Source organism: Sinocyclocheilus anshuiensis, unplaced genomic scaffold (assembly GCF_001515605.1).
Source record: "Sinocyclocheilus anshuiensis isolate Anshui unplaced genomic scaffold, SAMN03320099.WGS_v1.1 scaffold397, whole genome shotgun sequence".
NCBI classification, from domain to species: Eukaryota; Metazoa; Chordata; class Actinopteri; order Cypriniformes; family Cyprinidae; genus Sinocyclocheilus; species Sinocyclocheilus anshuiensis.
The window spans coordinates 222218-237757 of NW_015539841.1; the positions used below are offsets into that span (position 1 = coordinate 222218).

At 39.2% G+C, this 15540-nt stretch overlaps 1 protein-coding gene across 2 annotated transcripts in view; it reads right to left on the reverse strand.

The window, feature by feature from the left end:
- Window positions 1-1055: 1055 nt before the first annotated feature.
- Window positions 1056-15540, reverse strand: part of LOC107684465 (guanine nucleotide-binding protein G(I)/G(S)/G(T) subunit beta-1-like) — a 17043-nt gene continuing 2558 nt past the window's right edge. The window contains exons 2-11 of one of the 2 annotated variants that reach the window (XM_016480718.1): window positions 13939-14051; window positions 13096-13134; window positions 12059-12165; window positions 8313-8376; window positions 7337-7499; window positions 7185-7251; window positions 6322-6523; window positions 6024-6240; window positions 5211-5326; window positions 1056-2684 (exon numbers count right to left, since the gene is read on the reverse strand). In XM_016480718.1, coding sequence (XP_016336204.1) covers window positions 5220-5326; window positions 6024-6240; window positions 6322-6523; window positions 7185-7251; window positions 7337-7499; window positions 8313-8376; window positions 12059-12165; window positions 13096-13134; window positions 13939-13995 — 1023 coding nt within the window. In that variant the 5' untranslated portion in view covers window positions 13996-14051 and the 3' untranslated portion in view covers window positions 1056-2684; window positions 5211-5219. Of the gene's footprint in view, window positions 2685-5210; window positions 5327-6023; window positions 6241-6321; window positions 6524-7184; window positions 7252-7336; window positions 7500-8312; window positions 8377-12058; window positions 12166-12278; window positions 12408-13095; window positions 13135-13938; window positions 14052-15540 lie in introns of those variants that run through there. The other variant, XM_016480717.1, reaches the window with a different exon arrangement.

Consider the following 15540-nt stretch of genomic DNA (forward strand, 5'->3'; position numbering starts at 1 on the left):
TTAAAGGGGTCATATGATGCTGCTAAAAAGAACATTATTTTGTGTATTTGGTGTAATGAAATGTGTTTATGCGGTTTAAGGTTAAAAAACATTATTTTCCACATACTGTACATTATTGTTTCTCCTCTATGCCCCGCCTTTCTGAAACGCATCGATTTTTACAAAGCTCATCGGTCTGAAAAGCGAGGTGTGCTCTGATTGGCCAACTATCCAGTGCGTTGTGATTGGCCGAATACCTCAAGCGTGTGACGGAAATGTTACGCCCCTACAATATTGTGATGCCGTGTCCGGCCGGAGCGATGATTCAAAAACATTAAAGCCCATTATAAACGAGGCATTCGTTGCATCCAGTGGGGACATAATTACGGATTATAATGACTTATACTGTCTTTTTACACGTTGCGTTGCATCGCGCCACGTAAACATAAAACTCTGTCTGCATTTGTGATCACAGAAATGACAAACTACAAACGCTACTCTACACTGCCCAAAACTGGCGTTTGAATCATCAGTGGCAAATCCTTTAAATATGAAAACATACTTACAGTCTGTGAGTCAGAACAGCCAGGAAAACTTGAAATCGCATCATATGACCCCTTTAAAGTTTGGTTATAGCACCACCTGTAGACAAAAGCTGGGCATAACCTTCTGAATTTTTGGCATAAAAATAAATTTGATCATCTTTCATGCTTAATGCAAAGTACAACTATCTCTTTTCAGGCATGCTGAATATACCAGTATATCATAAATTCATAAAAAGAAAAAAAAGAAAAAAGGGAAACAACAAAATCGTCTCAAACTGCTTTTATTACATCTTAAATAACAGTACATTTTAATATAGTTTCTAACTTGCATCCAGCTTTCTGTTGTACACTGACTTTAAAATTAAATACAAAAGATGGATAAGGGTACAGTGGGAATGCAGAGCTGTAAGTTATTCATATGGAGAGAGGCAAGGAGAGGATGGGGAAGAGAGGGAGGAAGAAAAGCAAATTAAGTTCATTGTTTGTTTCGTTTTTCTTGCCAACTCCAGGCCTAACGCACAACGACAGCACTTTTTGTTTTTTTTTGTACAGAATGTTGCAGAGAAATAACAGAATGGAAGAAATGCCACTACAGCTAAGGAAAGAGCGCTTTTCTTGATACATGTCGAGAGGGAACAACAGAAGAGTTCTGCCTTTCAGATGCTGCATCATTTTTTTCCTTTTTTTTTTATTAAAGAACAAAAACCTGTTTGTTACAAAATGTCTCTAGCACTGTCTTAGTATCTGAAATGTGTCTTTTGCTACAGAGAGAGATTTCTTTGTTCTAGTTATTTGAGTGTGTGTGTTTGTACAGGGTCAGTGTGTGTGTGTGTGTGTGTGTGTGTGTGTGTGTGTGGGATTCACAAACTCTCCAGGGACAGAACAACTCACCATTCGCTGTTGTGATCAACATGTTTGCTTCTCTTAAGTGCATAGCTTTGAAAGTTAAACTAAATTGTGTATGCACAGAGTAGCAAAAGAAAAAAAAAGAGAGAAAAAACAAAATAAATACTGTGATGATCTATTTAACAGGTTATTTAAAAAAAGAAGAAAAAAAAAAGAAAAACATCAAGGACTTAGTTCCATATGCACCTCTTTTAAGCAATTCTACAGCATGCGATTCTACGAGTTTCCCACCCATGGCAGACAACCAAAATAAGATTTTTTAATATATTTTTTTAACTTAAAAAGTTTTCAATATCATTATTTTCAAACATTGATTTATACAACGTCATTCACCGAGTAGTAACTGTTTTCTAAGCACAAAACGGGCACCTCTGCTGAAACCAAAAAAATGAAGAACTGCCCACCCCTCCTTCAACATCCTCCACATCAAAGATAAGAAAAATATAAAATAAAATTATTAAAATGATTGGTTAATCTTCATTGAATTACTCTACATTTTCCAAAAAAGCATGAGGAGAAGTATGGTTAAAATTGACATGGTTTCATCTTCGTAAATCAAGCATTCGTCATCATGAACAGCACGTGCTTGGTTAGTTAGCGTATCTGCAAAACTGTATTACTTGTACAAACAAAAATTTGCAACTAGACAAAAAAAATTAATAATCAACTTTCCTGGGACTAATATACAGGCCTGATAGCAGCTAGTGGACCCCTGATCAAATCCTTTACAGTTTACTGATGTAAAGAGCTGTGTGACAGATCTGGACAACATCGAGAACGTCACGCTTGTTTTAATTCTTAACTAAAAATTTGATCCCAAAGCATTTTCAAAAACTAGGAGACAAAAGGACACCTGCGATCCTGACTGGGGGAGAGGTCCAAAAAAGGCCCATAAAGCTATCGAGCTAGTTTCTTTTAGAAAAACCTCCTGTTTTCATGTTAAAGATAGATGTTAGCATGATGACAATAGCAGTGGAATGAGTGTCTCGTGTTCTCTCAATACAGTATCAGAAAATGGTCCCAGAAGGATGCACAATTATCAGCTTTTATCCACTTACCAACTACAGTCTAGCCGAGTGTATCAATTGTGCTCTTATTTGTTTTAGTTTTTTTTCAAAGAAGAAATGTTTGCTCTTTTGTCGTTTATAGATGTTGGGGTCAGTTCTGTTGTGTTTGAGAAGGAGAGAGGGGAATAAAAGCGAACATTTTCATTTTGGAATGGTCTTCCAGTCAACCTTAGAGTCCGGATGCGATCTGGAAAGAAAGAAAGGGGAAAAAGAAAACGTGAAAACATTTCAGTGACCCCAGAACGCCTTTCCATGATCAGCTGTGACCCGAAGCATCTGTTTTTAACAGCAGGTGGCAGCAGAGATGCACTTGGACAGCTGATGGAGACCCGCTGAACGAGGCAGCAGCTCATTACAACTATTTATTTGCAAATCTGACATCACTGCTGGGTGCGCACCTGAAACAATGATACGGTCAAACAGACTGTTTCTGATGCATTCGCTATTATTTAGTCACGAGGTGCGTCCCAAATCGTGTACTTGTGGACTATTCTATGATGTTTTGTCGTATAAATGGTGCGAGTAGTGTGTTTACACTGAAAATTCCAAAAAAGGAAAAGTGCACTTTAAATACCCGGATGATGCACTTAAATAACCGAAAAAACCAAGTGTGGAATGTTGGACACTTCATGCATTGCAGCTTTAATTGCATCGTGAAGGGGGAGGGGCTACCAGACTCCGATTATAAATGACAAAATAACCTTATATAATTCATACACTACATTGAGTGCATAATGCATAAGTGTAAGTGCATAGCGTATAGTAGGGTTGGGTGATGTCTACCAAACTGGCATCGGACGGTCCGCGTACAACAGCGCAGGCGCGAGGTGAATGTTGAGTCAAATAGGTGAGATACTATGCATGTGTCGAGCTCAACCGCAGTTGAGTATACTTTGAAAGCTGCGTGGCGAAACGGAAAGTGAAGTATATACCCGGGCCTAAGGAGCGATGCGGAGCAGACGTCAGAGGATTAAAACATTAGACTGAATTATTATTAGGCTATTTTTATTTTATTTGTAGCATATTTATTATCCAACACCCACGATGTGACCCCGCATGTTCTAGCTTATTTGATCTAATTTAATTTAAATCCTTTTGAATTTTGTTGCTGTTTTTAATTCGTATAAAATATCTAGCCTATAATTCGTTTGGCGTTTTTGGTTTTAACTGTGTTCATTGAACGGTTTTGAATGTCATTTGTATTGTGATCGGGAACAACTTTATTATGTTAGTATTAAGTAATTAATTAATTACTTTTTTATTCAAATAAAAATTATTTGAAGTAACGGAGCGGAAATTGAAAGCATGCATTGCACTGGGCGATATTGTGTGATTAATTAAGATGTGTTTTTTGATGATGTCTATCAGCCCAACCCTAGTGTATAGAAGGGCTGCAACAAACGATTATTTTGATAATCCATTAATCTAACGATTATTAGAATGATTAATCGACTAATCACCCATTATTCCACTGATTAATCAGTAGACATTTATTGATTATTCAGCTTTTGCAATTAGTTAAAATATTGAGTTATACATATTCTAACAAATAAATTAAGGTAATCACTTCAGCTTTTGAAAGTCATATTATATAATTACAATTATACAATTAATTTATACAAATAAATATATTTGGCACACAAAATGAGATGGCAGAGAAACTCTCTTATTCACCATTTAATTAGCTATATGAAAAAGTAGCTGAATGACACATTCTGCCTAAAATATATTTTTGTAAGTCATATGGATAAGAAACAAAATAAAGGTAAGTGATAAGACGTTTCATTTTTGGATAAACTATTCACAACATGATCTCTCTTAAAATACCTTATAGGGTTATGATAATCAAAACAGTCCTCTGATCTCTGCAAACCAAACTATCACTTTAATTAAATATTTTTATTCCCACTAATAAATAGAGTGTATCAATAGTTAGCTCCACACTGGAGAGCTGACTCTGGTTTTTCATGTTTAATACTGTTTATTGGGAGAGCTGAACTGGATGATGACATCACTGAATCATCAAAGAACTGACTGTAGCTGAAAAATGACTCTTTGTTATTGTCTTCTTGCATTATTGACAAATTTTCCTGTTTGACACTGTAAAGCTGCTTTGACACAATCAGTATTGTATAAAGCGCTATATAAATAAAGGTGACTTGACTTGTAAAGCTGCTTGATTTAAGGCTATCTATTGCATAAAGTGCTATATAAATAAACATGACGTGACTGGACTTTACTGGAGTACTGAACTGCAGAGCTCGAGCAAACATCCACATCGCTGTAATCAGATGCTTTCTGAACTGCTGCTTTCTCACCGCTGTCAGATTTTGTTGTGTTTATTTCGTTACTGAGAGGAAAGCGCGCAGCATATATTTACATGTTCATCCAAACGCCGCTCAGCAGCTTCAGGTTCGGCTGTGTCTTCTTCTCTTGAATTGCATCAGGAGAGCTGAATCACAGTCTTGCACTACAGCGCCACACTGGTCAAACCGCATTATTGCAGGCTCTTACATTAGGTCATATGAGATCAAACGACTACTTGACAACAAAAATATTTGTCGACTAATCGTTTCAGCCCTAGTGTATAGTGCTTCATTTGGGACGCAGCTAGTCTTAAAAGCCCTGAATATCAGCTGATGTCAGGAATGGTGTGACAAATCAATGCACTGATGTCACCTGTTAAATGAGTAGCTGAAAATGAGCAGTTTACCTAGCGGCTTTAATTCCAGATCTTAAGGAAACTATCCCAGGAGCCTGTAGCCACAGCCATCCCGTCGTCAGTTACACCCAAGCAGCTGACACGGTTATCGTGACCCGCCAAAACTCCTGCAAGCACACAAACATGCACACGTCACTTCATACTGAACCTCTTACAGTCACATATCGGGACACACATCTCATGTTTTTCTCCCATCTGTTGACATTCATTCCAATAAAATGAAATTTGTTCATTTGCAATAAAAAGATGTTAATAAAACACTATCATGCATATATATCATTTGCAAAAACAGAGCAAACGGAACATACAGAATAGACACACAATAAGGATGTGTGTGTGTGTGTGTGTGTGTGGAGATGGACTATTTTCTGTGAGTGTGGGAGACTTCCTTCATTAGCCACTATAGGTAAACAACTACAAGAATCACAAAGTTCATTAAACAGACAAATATCTGTGCTAAAAACCATAATGCTTATAATTTTAACAACACATTGAAATAATAAGACATTAATTACCAGTTTGCAATATCAAGCAGCACAACAAAATGTACAGCTAAAATAACTAGAAGTGAATGACACCAGCAGCCTCTTATGTTATATATAAGGTGGACAGGAGTTTTTTTTGGGCATAGCCTAGTACCAACCCTGACCAAATTTAGACGTAGATTAGTTTGTTCTGGTGTGTTTGATCACACCAAAGTACTGGCTTCGTCTTCATCAAGTTTCAGATGCGGGTTTGTGAATTAAGTTACCCATGCATCAACATGACTGCAGAGTATCTCCGCGTGTCCTCTTTCACACTGACCTGCGCGGTCGGCTTTGAGAGCATCCCACACGTTGCAGTTGAAATCGTCGTAGCCGGCGAGCAGCAGGCGTCCGCTTTTGGAAAAGGCCACGGAGGTGATCCCACAGATGATGTTGTCGTGAGAGTAAACCATTAGCTCCTGATCGGCACGCAGGTCAAACAGTCTGCAGGTGGCGTCGTCCGAGCCCGTGGTGAACACGTTTCCATTGGGGAAGAACTGAGACGAGACAGCGAGGTTACCAGCTTATACATGCAATGCACATGTGTATGTCGGCGAGTGCATGTGGGAGCCGCTTACACAGATGGCGTTGATGTCAGACTCGTGGCCGGTGAAAGTTTGTCTGCACATGCCTTCTCTGACGTCCCACAGCTTAGCAGAGGCGTCACAGGCGCCTGACACGAACAGACGAGTATCTGGGGCCAGAGACAGTGACATTACATCACCGGTGTGACCTGCGAATGTGGTCGTCTGCTGCCCGGTCTCGATATCCCACAGAGCACTGTTAAGACAGACAAATAAAAACACTCAAAGTTACACTGTTCCAGTTATTATTAATGTGAACAAAAATGTTGTCAATTTTGCGAATTTAGATTGAAAGGAAGCATGTAATGTGAACGAGCCACTCTGAAAACACTATATTATAATCTGAGAGTGTGTAAATGAACACAGAGCTCTCTCAATTATATATCTCTCACAATTGGTACATTTACATTTCTGCATTTAGCAGACAAATACCCAAATCAACTTATAAGAGAGAAACAAAAAAATTGTCAAAGAGCCAACAATATTCGTAAGAGATACTGGTAAAAAAAAATGTACTCGTACTGATATATCAGTAAAAATGTTCCTGTTTAGAGGTATAAATATAAGAACCTGTATAAAAATTATGTTTCTTCATTTCTATTTATTGTTCACTGTCTGGTAATTAACAGACCTGATCCAGTGCTCAAGGAAATGACTAAACGCTACAACATTAAAAAACGGCTCTTGTGAAATGAGTTGAGTTCATTTAAAAACAAAGCCCAATTCAAAAGCGCAATTTCACACAAAAGGACTTTCAACCTATAGGCTAAGTGTATGTTATTATCAGTGAGAACATCATGGGAACTACAGCGCTGCTGAGGATGGGAGGTTGGTTCTGAGGCAGTACCCAAACTCACCAGGAGGTGTCGCCTGAGCTGGTGACGATCTGGTTATCGTCCAGGAAGCGGCAGCAGGACAGATAGCCTGTGTGAAGACAGCAGTTAAACAGCAGGAAGGAGAGCGTAACACCACACTCCAAATTCAGTCGCACTTCTTTAAAGACAGTTACCTGTGTGTCCAGCCAGCTCACGGCTGACACGCACGTTCCCCTCGCGGGTCTTCAGGTTGTAGATGGAGCAAATGTTATCCAAGCCTCCACAGGCCACATAGTTTCCAGACGGCGCATAGGCGCAAGTCATCACCCACGAGGAACGCAGCGGAATAGCATGCACCTACACATCAACACGTTTTAGTTTTCGTATGACACATTCGCTACTAATGCTGAATCTGTATTAACATGAAGCTCATACAGTTGACAGATGAGAATATAAAAACAGGTTTGCTGGCTCTACTTGCATCATTGCACAACTGTCAAATACTGAGATCAGATTTCACATGTGTTTTACAGGTGCCACCAATGCAATGCAACAACTGGCCATAACTATATACTAAATGCAAAACAAACAATGTGGTAACCATCCATGCATTGTTATGAAACATCGCTGGTTACAATACTTATATGCATCTGTAAAGATCATACGGGCGTTTTTGCAAGAGTGCAGAGCTCGGTGAGCTTGCTCTGAACTGGAGTGATTGACAGCTTTAGTGATCATAAAGGGAGCGCTCTTTGCCCGCTATCAGTATGTAACTCATTCACACTTTGAATAGGAGTTTTAATGCAACACTGCAAAATTTCGGGCTCAAATCTCAGATCAGAGTGTAAATGCAATCTAACAGACATGCCACTTGTTTGCCATGTACAATTGTTTCTTTGGTCTTCAAATATTTTTCGATGAAGCAAACTTTAATCAGGTCAAGTGAAAATTAAGTTTTATTCTATTATTAGCATCAATAATAATAAGCATCATACTTTATATAAACAACTGAAATTTTGGTATCGTGTCAACACTTCCCCGTTCATACAGTTTAAAAAGCATCACAGGATGTCCCTCATTAAATGAATTGAGAGAATCCAGACAAATAAGTTATTTAACATGTTGAGTCACTCATCAGTTCACATGTATTCACATGGCTTTCACGTTTACCTTGTTTGTAGTATAGCTGTCCCAGATAATTAGTTTTCCATCCTGGGAAGCACTAACAAGAAGCCTGCAAACACAGAGAGAGGGTGGAAATAAAGAAACAGAGAACAATGAGGGCAATTTCAACTCATTCTGAACATCAACGTGTTAAGAAAACAGAAGTCTGATGATCATAAAATCTATATAAAACATGCTCTATGCAGATGTAGGGCATGCTTTGCATAAAGACGGACTATATATTTGAGATTAAAGGAGCAAAATAAACAGAAAACTGTTCACATGATATCCATAAATGCTACAATTCAATAACAAGCATTTCATTTTAAAACAATAAGATATAGGAGATGGGCTAATGGTTGTTGTTCGGTATGATGTGCAGGTGTATGTTTACAATATAACAACCTCAAGAGGCATATTCCTTTTACAAAAGGGTTCAATATTAAAGACAAATACTCATGAAAACTTTTTCTTCATCAAGCTGATTGATGTCATCCTCGTAGTAGATCTAGTGGTGAGGTGTAAACTAAGCTATTAGTTGGTCTGTATGGGTTCTGGTATGCTACGGTGAACGGGCGCCTCGTATCATGAGTGGAAAGATGTTACCTCTTAAAGGGATAGTTCACCCAAAAATGAAAATGTGATGTTTATCTGCTTACCCCCAGGGCATCCAAGATGTAGGTGACTTTGTTTCTTCAGTAGAACACAAACGAAGATTTTTAACTCAAACCGTTGCAGTCTGTCAGTCTTATAATGGAAGTGAATGGGAATCACGGCTTTGAGAGTAAAAAAAACATACACAAACAAAAGCAAATTAAACCCTGCGGCTCGTGACGATACATTGATGTGTAAAGACACGAAACGATCGGTCTATGCAAGAAACTGAACAGTATTTATATAATTCTTTACCTCTGATTCACTGCAATGTCTGAACTGTCCTGAGCACGTTCTCAGACACGTCTTCTTCTTCTTCTTCTTGTTTTACGGCAGATCGCAGACTTATAAGTGCAGTAAAAAACGATATAAACGATATTTATATCAGTGTATCATCACGAGCCGCAGGGTTTCATTTGGTTTTGTTTGTGTATGTTTTTTTGACTCTCAAAGCCGTGATTCCCATTCACTTCCATTATATGACTGACAGACTGCAACGGTTTGAGTTAAAAATCTTCGTTTGTGTTCTACTGAAGAAACAAAGTCACCTACATCTTGGATGCCCTGGGGGTAAGCAGATAAACATCAAATGTTCATTTTTGGGTGAACTGTCCCTTTAAGATATTCCATGATTTTGCCAATAAAATAAGGGAATTTTAAATGAAAATAGAAATGGCATGAAATGAGCATTACATTTCTCTCTCTCCAAGAGAACCGTCTCAGTGAGGACTGAACACTTCTGCTCTGGAGCGTCCTGATCTCACTCAAGGACAAGCGTGTACAGTGAATGAACTGAACATTGTGTAATTATAAACGTTCTTGGTAGTTACAGCTTCACACAAAGTTAAGTTGTGAGACAGAAATAGCAGCAGCAGCTCATCTATGGAGATCACAGGCACTGAAATGCAGAGACGCAAAGACACTTGGGTTTATTCAGGCCACCTTAACATTTTTACAGAATAACAATTAATTATGATATTTAATTCCACTAATATATTCCACTATATATTTTATTTAGATTGATTTATTTGTTGCGATTCATTGAAGTAAAAATAACACGTTAGTGGTGCTCAAGACCCTGCCACACCACTCACATAGATGTCCATTACATTAACAATGATTTGTGACACAGTTTTGGACATACTGAGTCTGACTTAGCTACGCTGAGAGATTGTGCATTGCTCGTTTTTCAGTAATAAGTTGCCTGTAAACTAGTGGTCAGATTTACTGCTTCAGACTTTCTTGAGCGCGAGTACAGAACGACACGTTCAGTGTGCGATACCTGTGAGACATCCGAGGCACTTCACATCCAGCGTGCACTGGGAATCCATAAGAGCAGGCTATTGTTTGTCTTTTTAATGGATGTCAACGAGGAGAGGATGCATTGACTTTTGTGAGGAAACAGCTGATCACTTCTAATCTTTAACATGTTGCAATTAAATATTAATTTTGGAGTTATATTTGGAAATAATAGCTGGAAATATGACTATTAGAAGCTTCTGCTTTTCGAACACAGAAGTGTGATAAAGGCCTATTATATGTGACCCTAGAGCACAAAACCAGTCTCAAGTCGCTGGGGTATATTTGTAGCAATAGCCAACAATACATTGTATGGGTCAAAATTATAAATTTTTCTTTTATGCCAAAAAATCATTAGGATATTAAGTAAAGATCATGTTCCATGAAGATATTTTGTAAATTTCCTACCGTAAATATATCAAAACTTAATTTATGATTAGTAATATGCATTGCTAAGAACTTCATTTGAACAACTTTAAAGATGATTTTCTCAATATTTAGATTTTTCTGCACCCTCAGATTCCAGATTTTCAAATAGTTGTATCGCAGCCAAATATTGTCTGATCCTAACAAACCACACATCAATGGACAGATTATTTATACAGCTTTCAGATGATGTATAAATCTCAATTTCGAAAAATTTACACTCATGACTGGTTTTGTGCTCCAGGGTCACATATTTTGTTTAAATAAAATGATGGATATTATTAAAACCATTAAGAGCTTTTGCACACTGACATTACTTTCAAGACAATTAAGCTCCAATTTTCATTACCGTATAAGGTGACCATAACATCCTTTTTTTCTTGGACATGTCCTGGGATTTCTAAATTACGCAAGATGTCCAGGTTTTGGCTTGGTTTCTTATTTTTTTTTACTTGCTGAAGATAATGTCTGAAAAGTAGTTTAGTAGTAGTAGCAGGCATGGTACATCATTGACCAATCATGGCCAAAAGCCAGACATTTTAGGCAATCTAGAAATCCCAGCCAGGGCATGTCCAGGAAAAACACTATTACTATTAAAAAAAATCCCAACTCTTACTACTGTAGCACAACCAAAATAAATACAGTTCTTAAAGCTTCTATAAATCATGGTAGCATATTTCCTATTGAAAACAGAAAAAAGTTAGCACACCTAGGCTCCAAAAGTACGAAAATTTAATGAGATAGTCTGATATTAAGTTTTCATTATTAATATATGTTGTCGAGCACCCCGTTTGAGAGTTTTTCCAGTGATGTGCATGCTTTTGTTTTGATTTTGGTTTAGCATATTTCCTACTCCCAACGATGTCCATAAATGTCGCAATGAAAAAAAATCTTTATTGTCCTAAAGGCCCGTTCACACCAAGCACGATAACTATAAAGATAACGATAAAGATATAGACCAATCAGATTCCATCCTGCTGTAAAAGCGGCAGACGCATGTGCGCTTAGAATAAACAGACGATATCGTTCGCTGGTGTGGACGCTAATATCGTTATCTTTATAGTTATCATTCTTGGTGTGAACAGAGAACACAGAATTTTCTTTATGGAAAATGTTTTCTTTTGATTTTGCAGTAAATGTTATCCAGACATGTTTTTGTGTGATTGCAGACTCAGAGACGAAGCTGTTGTGTAGCCTATAAAGTGATCTTTGCCGAGCCGATCACATACTGCGTGCATGTGGCCGAAAACCATGTCTGACCAGTTCATCAGCCTGCTGGAGATCACACAACACAACACGACTCCTCAGCACTATTAACACAGATGAACTGACACAGCTGCACTAGTTTACGGCACAGGGCTCGACAGGATCACCTTGAGTCAGTGCCCCAGTGCATGGCGTAGATCTTCGCCAAGTGTCCCCTCAGTGTCCGTCTAGTGCGCATCTGAATCCGCCCCACAGGCTCAATATTGGCTGTGATCTGCCAGAAACACGAGAACAAAATCTAGTTCAAAAGATACCAACTGAAACTCCATCCGAACACAACAACGTGATTTGAGAAGTGACGGAGGTTTGATGTTTAACGAGTCCTACCTGAGAGAGGGTGGCATCCGCACATGCTTTCCGTGCATCCTTGAGAAGAAAAACATAGATAAAGCCACAAATACAAAACCTCGGACAGAGAAGAATCTGTCTCGAAGGAGACATGCAAAAGAAGTGTCATAACCAGGCACCACCAAGAAAGCCCACAGTATGCTCTGCAGTTTTTGTGCCAGGCAAAAAGTGCCTGGCAAAAAGTATTGTCCTTTGTCACAGTTAAGATAAAAACTCAAGACTAGCGCAGGCCTGGTTATGACACTGCACGTCAATGTTCGAGTAAAAACAAATTAGTGAGGGAGTAGCTATAATGAGTGAATGTGCAAGGCTGTGCTGATAAAATCAGATATGGCAATTCTTTTGTTGACAATATTGTATGAACACTTCAGAAAGTGTCTCTCCACTCGTGGGTTGCAGGTCTGTTCTGACAGCAGAGAAAAACCTAATCGAATCCAACAAACCATGTAATCGTGCATGGTCAGGTTACAAAGCAAAAAGCCTCAAACTTTTGTTAATATCACGGTCCAATCAACCACCTCAAATTGAGCCATGGGTTCAATTCTCAATGAACGGCTTACAATGCAAGTCGCATTGAGTGAAAGCACTTAAATATAAAATGGTAATTTTCCCCAGTTTTCGATACTCAGTGTCCGTCTAGTGCGCATCTGAATCCGCCCCACAGGCTCAATATTGGCTGTGATCTGCCAGAAACACGAGAACAAAATCTAGTTCAAAAGATACCAACTGAAACTCCATCCGAACACAACAACGTGATTTGAGAAGTGACGGAGGTTTGATGTTTAACGAGTCCTACCTGAGAGAGGGTGGCATCCGCACATGCTTTCCGTGCATCCTTGAGAAGAAAAACATAGATAAAGCCACAAATACAAAACCTCGGACAGAGAAGAATCTGTCTCGAAGGAGACATGCAAAAGAAGTGTCATAACCAGGCACCACCAAGAAAGCCCACAGTATGCTCTGCAGTTTTTGTGCCAGGCAAAAAGTGCCTGGCAAAAAGTATTGTCCTTTGTCACAGTTAAGATAAAAACTCAAGACTAGCGCAGGCCTGGTTATGACACTGCACGTCAATGTTCGAGTAAAAACAAATTAGTGAGGGAGTAGCTATAATGAGTGAATGTGCAAGGCTGTGCTGATAAAATCAGATATGGCAATTCTTTTGTTGACAATATTGTATGAACACTTCAGAAAGTGTCTCTCCACTCGTGGGTTGCAGGTCTGTTCTGACAGCAGAGAAAAACCTAATCGAATCCAACAAACCATGTAATCGTGCATGGTCAGGTTACAAAGCAAAAAGCCTCAAACTTTTGTTAATATCACGGTCCAATCAACCACCTCAAATTGAGCCATGGGTTCAATTCTCAATGAACGGCTTACAATGCAAGTCGCATTGAGTGAAAGCACTTAAATATAAAATGGTAATTTTCCCCAGTTTTCGATACTGTTGATCAATGCAGTCAGTTTAATATATTTCAATATTAATTTTCAAGAACATCTGCATTCACCTCGAGTGTCTCGAGAGCACTTTCTGCAGTTTCCAGTGCCAGTTATCGAATTGTGACGTGTGGCAGCATATGGTCTCATAATGTGTATCGAATGTCAAGAAAGTGTGTGTGATGTTGTGTGTGCAACGACTGACTCTGATCTGGTTTTTCAGCTGTTCAGCCTCCTGACGTAACTGGTCGAGTTCACTCATTTTCTTCTGCTAGGCGATGGGCTTCACTCCGTCCGCTCACTGACGCTCGCACTGATCTGAAACACACACACATATCATTTCTCTATTGGTTGCATATTATTAAACCATTGTACATTGTGGGGCATTTAAACAAGACACATTTAGAGACGCATCCTCCTGGAGATGATTTCAATTTGCTGAACTGTCATCAAAACATATTAACACCACATTTCAATACTTCTGTTGAACTGCTGGGCAAACCCTCTGCTTTGAGCAGCACTTCCATCACCGAAACACCAGCTACAGGTCTGTATTTTGGGCATAGTTTTGCATGATCTGGTGGCACAGGACACATCCGATGTGATCGCCCCATTACAAACCTGCATGATCGGAGTGCGGTGGACACCAAGTCAGCCTCATTATACAGTGCTTCTGACTGGTCGTTCAATCACTAACACAACACCCACAGATATCCCAGCACTGCTGTGTGTGTGTACATGCACAAACACAGCTGACATCAGACAGTGCTATAGTTAGAGCGCCGTTACCACTGGACACAGCGAGAAAAGACATTTCCAACACTAATGAAGGGATGCGAGCACGTCTCTCTCTCCGCCTGTGTTCTTGCCAACCCGTGAAGCCGTTGCTTAGCAACAGTGTTGTGCAGCGAGCCTGTGCTAAAGATCACCATTACTGCACGCCTCCCGGCAGCACAGCATCACACAGCTACACAAACGCTTCACGCCACAGACGAGAGCAGCTAATCACATTACAGTAACAGTGAATTAGATCTTAGTTTGATCGAATCTACTTCCAACTCAGGGCTCGCAAAATCGCTAGCCCGACGTCCCAGGGCTATTGTGTTTTCCAGTCGGGCTACCAAAATGTATCACCGCCCTGCTATCTTGAACAGTGATATTAAAATTCATTCCTTGATTTGCGTTGTTCACTAGCTTGTTGGGGTAAAACAGATCATAGTTGATCGTTTGCACATGTTTCTAAGTCTTGCCGATTTAAACATTCAAGTGTTTTAAACCATTCACGCGCATTCGGAGCTGCACGCACTCATTCAAAGCGCGCACAGAGAGCCGCGTTTCAGACAATGAGCGTACACAGAATTGATTCCTCTTTTGCATATCCTTGCATCTGAATGAACACATACACACAAAATTCTCTCAAAATAACTCTCGGCAAATATTCTCGTAAACACAGTCGGTTATGTCTTAAGTGAACGTAAACAGTGGAGAAAGAAATCTCAAGTGCATCATTATATTGGATCCGTGCATTCGGTCTTAAAGGGGCAGCAGCCTATAAATAACCAGCTGTTCCATAAGCGCCACCTGCTGTCAGAGAGTGACATTTGCGTCTCATTCACAAAGATAAAATCAAGCCATTCTGTTTTTGCTTCAGATCTCTAAATTATACAATCTAATGGCAATCTAACATGTATTTAGCATCTTTGTTTGGATCGTGATGAAAATGCAGTGGTTGCCTCTGATTTTAAATGGAAAAAGCACAGCCAAAGCCTTAGTTTGTTAATATGAAGAGATTTATTTTATTTGTATT